At 44.2% G+C, this 7500-nt stretch overlaps 1 protein-coding gene across 1 annotated transcript in view; it reads right to left on the bottom strand.

Annotated features, from left to right (window-relative positions):
- Nucleotides 1-4600: 4600 nt before the first annotated feature.
- Nucleotides 4601-7500, bottom strand: part of LOC306819198 (forkhead box protein A1-A-like) — a 4151-nt gene continuing 1251 nt past the window's right edge. The window contains exon 2 of the mRNA XM_079372972.1: nucleotides 4601-6412. Coding sequence (XP_079229098.1) covers nucleotides 5264-6412 — 1149 coding nt within the window. The 3' untranslated portion in view covers nucleotides 4601-5263. The remainder of the gene's footprint in view (nucleotides 6413-7500) is intronic.

Genomic DNA, 7500 nt, shown 5'->3' with positions numbered 1-7500 from the left:
GTCCCAGAGAGTCCCAGAGAGTCCCAGAGAGTCCCAGAGAGTCCCTTCAGTCTCTGCTTCCACTGAAAAATAAAAGACACGACTTTTATTCTTTGAAATGTTTCTGATTAAAAAGACAAATCAGCTCGATGTTTGAAAGTCAGAGCAGGACGATTGATAAACAATAATATTATAATAATCAACAGTTTGACATTTTTGGGCCTGTTGGTCGTTTTTACAACTGAGAGAGAGAGAGAGCGAGCGAGCGAGCGAGCGAGCGGGGGCTGAGGTCAGAGTCAACACAGAGCGTACGACACAACCACTAAGCCATCGGTGCTCCTCAGAAAATATCATTTTATTTGTTTTCAGACTTTGTCTCAAAGTTAATTTATGAATTTAATCAGAAACAGAAAAAATTAAAAATCAGCAAAAAAAACCCAAAACAACTTTAGAAATAAAAATCAAATAAAAGATTAAAAGGTCAAAGTTCATATGAATCATTTTTATTAATCACCCTGAACATTTAGAATTATTATAAATATTCTGAATGTTTTTTTATATCTTTAATGATAATTATTATTGTTAGAATTATGATTTTTCTTTTTTTTCATTAAAAATCACAAAGTTGTCAAATGTTCTCTCCGTGTTGATTATCTCTTCACCGACTTTATCTTCGATTATCACGATTAATTGATTTCATTTCACCAGGAAATGAAATCTTTCACAATAAAACATATCAAAGTTTTCAGCCGATAAACAAAACGGGTATTTATTGATTGCACTTCTTCAGTTTTATTTTATTTGAACATTTATTGAAATATAGAAATATCCTCTCTGACCGTCGATCATCGAGTTCCTTCACAGGAAAGACTTTGATTTTCTTCATTTATTTCCTTATTTATACACATTTGAAGAGTTTCATCTGATGATTTCACGGCTCAACTCTGACCTGTGTGTGTGTGTGTGTGTGTGTGTGTGTGTGAGAGAGAGAGAGATTTTGACTTGAAATTAAAATATTTCTCTTTGTTGGCCTGTTTTAAGGCCTTTAGATTCACTTCACAATAAAAGCATGGCTGTGGGTGTTAAAATCAACAAAAAATAGACAAACATGATGTCTCAACACACGCACACACACACACACACACACACACACACACACACACACACACACACACACACACACACACACACACACACACACAGACAGACAGCAGTTTCTATTACCAGATGGCCAGATGTCCGTGAACGCATCGCGGTGAAACTCTTTGTTCTGGTTTTAATTTCAAGCAGAAAAATTAAATCAGTTTTTTATTAAATGAGTTTAATAATCTCATTGTATTTATTGTATTTATTATTGGATGTCTTTTTAACCCAGGAGACAAGCTGTGGATCAATTTAACTTAATTTAATGATCAGCCTTTATTTCGATCATTTCAAACAGTGAACGAACAACATGTGATTTTATTTTAAACTTTCTGTTTTTTTATTTAACAGAAATTAAAACAGATTCAACAAACTGGAAGCTTTTAACCTTCAAGAAATACATTTATTTATATATATATATATATATATATATATATATATATATATATATATATATATGTATATATATAAATATATAAATGGATATAATAAAAATAAACGTGTTATTGTTCTTTTGAAACCGGATCTTTTATTTTTTTCATCTTGAGGTTAAATTAATCACACCGGATGTTTTTAAAAACAAAAGTCTAAAGGCAAATATTCGTTTAAAGTGATATTAGTTTGATTTTATTTTGAAGGGTATTTGTACTAATATTTTTGTATAATAATAAAAATGATAATCTGTGGTTTAAATGTGTGCGCGCCGCTCGGCTCCTCTCGGCTCTTCGGCTCGCCTTCGTACATCATGTTGGCGGATCATTGGCGGGTAATTAGAGGATCATTAGAGACATTTCGCGGCTCTGCGGCCAAAAAGCGTGAAAAAGCTGCAGATCAAAGAGAAATCTGTCGGGATGTGTTCAGGTTCACGGAGCGGCGCCGGAGGTTACAGCCGACAAAGACGCTCCAAATCCGGACACAGCGGCGGCGCTTTGAGCCGCTCAGAGGCCGCAGGAGGTGCTCCGTGTTCGGCTTGTTCTGCCGCGAGGCAGGGGCGGGAGAACCGAGCGGACCCGAGTCCCTGCTCCGACACGGAGACGAGACGAAGGGAAGGAGGTGAAGAGGAGAGGAGGTGAAGAGGAGAGGAGAGGAGAGGAGGTGAAGAGGAGAGGAGAGGAGGTGAGGAGAGGAGAGGAGGTGAAGAGGAGAGGAGGTGAAGAGGAGAGGAGAGGAGGTGAAGAGGAGAGGAGGAGAGGAGAGGAGAGGAGGTGAGGAGAGGAGGTGAAGAGGAGAGGAGAGGAGGTGAAGAGGAGAGGAGGTGAAGAGGAGAGGAGGTGAAGAGGAGAGGAGAGGAGGTGAAGAGGAGAGGAGAGGAGGTGAAGAGGAGAGGAGGTGAGGAGAGAGGAGGTGAGGAGAGAGGAAGTAAAGACAAAAGTGAATTTGTTGACAAAATAAGAAAAATTAAAAGAAGAAAGGAAAAGTTTGCAGTAATAACTTTCAGCATTAAAACAACATAAACATTTATTATTATGTATTATTATTATTAATCATACTAACATGTAAACATTCAGTCTATATTCTAAAATCTTTTTTTAAAAATCATCTCAATAATTGAAGATCTTTGAATAAATGCTGATCAGTGAAATAATCAAAATAAATCAAATAAAATTATGAAACAAAAAGAGTCAGCTTATTTAAATTGATTATAAAAACATTCCCGCTCATAATCATTTGTTATAATAATGTAGTTAAACCTTCAGACTGTTCTTTGAACAGAGTTTTTATTATTACAGTTTTTTATTTTATTTCATATTTAATTTGTTTCAGATTTAAATCTTTTTATCGTCCCAACAATTAAAACATTTTTATATCACAGCTGAAAAATCTGAAACCATAAAAACGAAGTGAAAGGAAATCCCGTCTCCAGGGCCGACGTCGACCCGTCACTAGAGCGGATTCTCTTTAATTATTCACCTTTTTATTTATTGTTTTCAGCTTGTTTATAAACAAATTAAAAAACAATCTTTTAAAATCAGAAACAACAAATTCATCAGTGTTTCCAGGTTTTATTTTGAAAATGACAGAATAAGTTAAGAAGAAGAAGAAGAACATGCAGCAGATCCGACAGAAACAAACACGGGGGGGGGGGGGGGGGGGGTCTTTAAACACATATAAACATCCTTCCTTCCTTTCCTCCCTCCTTCTATCCTTCCTTCCTTCCTGCAGACCTGTTGGAGGAAGAGGAGGAGGTCCATTCATGCACGTGGTAATAATCAATAATCAGTGATGGACACTTTAAATACACAGAGTGAGTCATCAACAGGAAACAGACGGGAGGCGGGTTCTCCTTTAACACACAGAGTGAGAGTCCCCAAACAAAGATCCTCTGAAGTGTTCTTCACCTTTTACAGGTGAAGAATCCTGATCGTCTCTGCTGACAGGAACTTCACTCTGAACGACTCACTGCAACACGTCAACAACACACATACATGTGTGTGTGTGTGTGTGAGAGAGAGTGTGTGTGTGTGTGTGAGAGAGAGTGTGTGTGAGAGAGAGAGAGTGTGTGTGTGTGTGTGAGAGAGAGTGTGTGTGTGTGTGTGTGAGAGAGAGAGAGTGTGTGTGTGTGTGTGAGAGAAAGTGTGTGTGTGTGTGTGAGAGAGAGTGTGTGTGAGAGAGAGAGAGAGTGTGTGTGAGAGAGAGAGAGTGTGTGTGAGAGAGAGAGAGTGTGTGTGTGTGTGAGAGAGAGAGAGAGAGTGTGTGTGTGTGTGTGAGAGAGTGTGTGTGTGTGTGAGAGAGAGAGAGTGTGTGTGTGTGCTGCAGTGACGTTTGTGTATCGTTGATGAAGTTGAAACGTTTTGATGAATAAAGTTTCAGACAAACAAACTGATCGTCTTCAGTTTATTTGTGATTATTACTAATCGATATGTTTGACTTTCAGATTCATTCTGAGAAGATGTTTCATCCAGTGAGGCGAGTGTGTGTGTGTGTGTGTGTGTGTGTGTGTGTGTCTCTGTGTGTGTGTGTGTGTGTGTGTGTGTGTGTCTCTGTGTGTGTGTGTGTGTGTGTGTGGCGTCTCTATCTGTGTGTGTGTGTGTGTGTGTGTGTGTGTGTGTGTGTGTGTGTGGTGTCTCTATCTGTGTGTGTGTGTGTGTGTGTGTGTGGTGTCTCTATCTGTGTGTGTGTGTGTGTGTGTGTGTGGCGTCTCTATCTGAGGGTCGTGACCCCTCCGCGGGTCGTCCAGACGAGGTCGTGGGAGAAATAAACATTTCCTCATATTTTCTGATCAGAAAATCGGTGGAATTAATCCGTCGCTATGACGACGACGTCACTAGCCACAGCTGACCTTTTGACCTCTGACACACGAGGAGACAAACTCTGCGTCCTGTCAACATTAAATGAGGGGTTCAACCTGCGGTTCAGGGACCCGCCCGGGGCAGAGCACCGGCGCCGGGTCCTGTGGCGTGTTTGAGAGTGATGTCACAGCTCTGCGGGGAGCCTGTCTGTCACACTCTCAGATCAGAGGGGGGGCGACACGCAGGAAACCAGACCAGGGTCAGATTTGAAGGTAGCGCAGCGCCGCTTCTGTCAGAATCTGAACCGAAAGAGAGAGAGAGCGTCTTCTGAATAAAACTACACCGGTTTATTCTGAAGGTCTGTACCCGGGTATGGACCAGACTTCTGCTCTCCCCCTTGTTTTGCTGGAGTGGCATCCATTTTGGATCCAGCTCCATGTTTGAAACTAAACATCAGGACCTGACTGGACCTGATTGGACGTAACTGGACCTGATTGGACGTAACTGGACCTGATTGGAAGTAACTGGACCTGATTGGACCTAACTGGACCTGATTGGACCTAACTGGACCTGATTGGACTTGACTGGACCTGACCTGTTTGTTTCTGCTTTCTTATCTCTAAAGGTCCCAAAGAGTCTGGATTTGGATTTTAAAACACAGAATCTTTTTTGCTGGACCTGGTCTTGTTTGTGGCTCGGTGTGTTAAAGGAGAACACAGACCTGGGATCAGATTCAACGGCTGACAGTCTCTTTGAGTCCTGGCTTGGTCACAGTGCAGGAGTTCAGGAACCAGCTGACAAGTCGACTCGGGATCAGACGAGTCGACCCGGTTCAGCAGGATCACAGTCAGACAGGAAGTCCGGGACGGCTGCATGCAAAGTAAGAGTCCAAACAGGAAGTGCAACGGGTACTACGAGGTGTTGAGGAGCGGTCTGGGATAGACCCCCTGGTAGTAGGAGGCCTCCAGAGACTCCATGCTCCTCCCCCCGAGGCTGGCCCCCCCAGCGCCATAGGAGGAGTACTGCAGCGCCTCGTAGGCCTTCAGGTCCAGTTTGTGCTGCTGCTCCGAGGACGACATTAAGTTATTGATGGAGAACGGGTGGTTGAAGGAGTACTGCGGGTCTCCCTTCAGGTGCAGCTGGGACTCGTGTGTCATGGCGTGCGGAGGTAACGACAGGGACGACAGGAGCTGAGAGCCCGACAACTTCAGGTCTGACACCTCGCCCACGCCTCCCCGCAGGTCCAGGCCAGGAGGAGACACCTGACTGGAGGAGGGTAGGGAGGAGGAGTCCAGGAGTCCAGCAGGTTTGATGGAGTCCCCAGAGGGAGAGGCTCCTCCCACCTGCTCCTTCCTGCCGTCAGACTTTGGTGACATCTTCTTCTCGCACTTGAACCTCTTCTGGCGCCGCAGGTAGCAGCCGTTCTCGAACATGTTTCCAGAGTCCGGGTGCAGGGTCCAGTAGGAACCCTTCCCTGGTTTGTCGGGTGAGCGGGACACCTTGACAAAGCAGTCGTTAAAGGACAGTGAGTGGCGGATGGAGTTCTGCCAGCGCTGCTGGTTCTGACGGTAGTACGGGAACAGGTCCATGATCCACTGGTAGATCTCACTCAGGGTCAGCATCTTGCTGGGCGCCTGCTGGATCGCCATGGTGATGAGTGAGATGTAGGAGTAGGGGGGTTTGGCATGTGGGTAGCTCCGTCTGAAGGCCTTGTTGTCACGGCTACGGTTCAGTCCAGCACCACCATACGCCATCCCGGGACTCATGGTGGGACTCATGCCCCCGTAAGGGTTCAGACCCATGGACGCCTGCTGTGCAGACACAGAGCTCATACCGGACGGGCTCAGAGCCCCGCCCATTGAGGGAACCCCCCCCCCAAGTCCTGACATGGCTGCCTGGGCTGAGCCGCCCATCCCCCCCACGGGGACCGGGCTCAGACCAGTCCCGCTGTACGACATGTTAAAGGATCCCGACGTGGTTCCGCTGCTGGTCATATATCCTGACATTGAGCCCATCCCAAGACCAGATCCCATCCCGCTGCCCGCCATTGGAGAGTACATCTGCAAGAGAGACCAGAGACCGTTACACCAGGACCAGAACCAGCACCAGAACAAAGAAGAACAGAGTCCATAAACATGAATCAGATGTTATTTTTGAAAATCATTTAGATCTGAACCAGATCCAGAACCAAGTCTTCTGGATACCATTTGGGAGTTCAGGATTTAACATCGTCATGGTAACGCTTTCCCGAACAGATCTATCACAACAACCCGTCTGCAGAACTAACACGAGTCACAAGATCCCCCTCACAGGATTAATCCTAGAACCAGACCGGTACCAGCTCACAGAAACAGAGGGGTCAGAGGTCACTGACATCTGGTCTGAGGTCCCTCTCTTACAATCATTTCCTGTTTCCTGTTTCATCCTCCTCATGAACATGAAGCACACCTTCATGGTCAGGAGGAGGCTGACCCAGATCTTCATAGACCAGAACCCGGAGCACTGGAGTCCAAATGTTTCAACTTTTTGAAGAGGAGGAAGATTTAAGTGTGACCTTTGACCTCTGCCGTGACAGTTTAAAAAACATAACTGAATTCATGATTGGATCCAGGACAGGCCAGATTCCTGGATGGGATCCAGAGTCCTGGATGGGATCCGGATGGGATCCAGAGTCCTGGACGGGTCCCAGACCAGCAGCACAGAAAGAGATAAAGGAGAATCCTCGGACTGATTGATTCTCCGTGATGTCTTCAAAGCTTCGATCGGTTCTAATAAAAACGAATGTTTAACGAGGTTTTGTTTCTCTTTGAGTCTGATCCAGAAGAGTTCAGTACCTAGTCCTGGTTCAGTTCCTTTAAAGGGGAAGTTCAAAATAAATACATTCAAGTCGCCAAACCACACGGACTGCGGACGCCACTCTTCTTTGATTACAGTCATGTTTATTTCTGGTGCATTGTGGGAGATTTTAATCACACATTTAAAATATTTATTTAAGATTAAAATGTAAAAATTAACCCTTTAATGACATCAGCTGATTTATTATAAACACCTCTTCCTGTCTGATCCGACAAAACTAAATCAAATAAAAACTTTAGAATGTAAAATAATCATGACTTGTTATTTCTGAGCTCCCCGACATTTGTCTGAT

This window comes from Symphodus melops, assembly GCF_947650265.1.
Source record: "Symphodus melops genome assembly, contig: scaffold_276, whole genome shotgun sequence".
NCBI lineage: Eukaryota > Metazoa > Chordata > Actinopteri > Labriformes > Labridae > Symphodus > Symphodus melops.
Note: the sequence above shows the minus strand (reverse complement) of the source record. Positions and strands in the feature narration are given on the sequence as shown.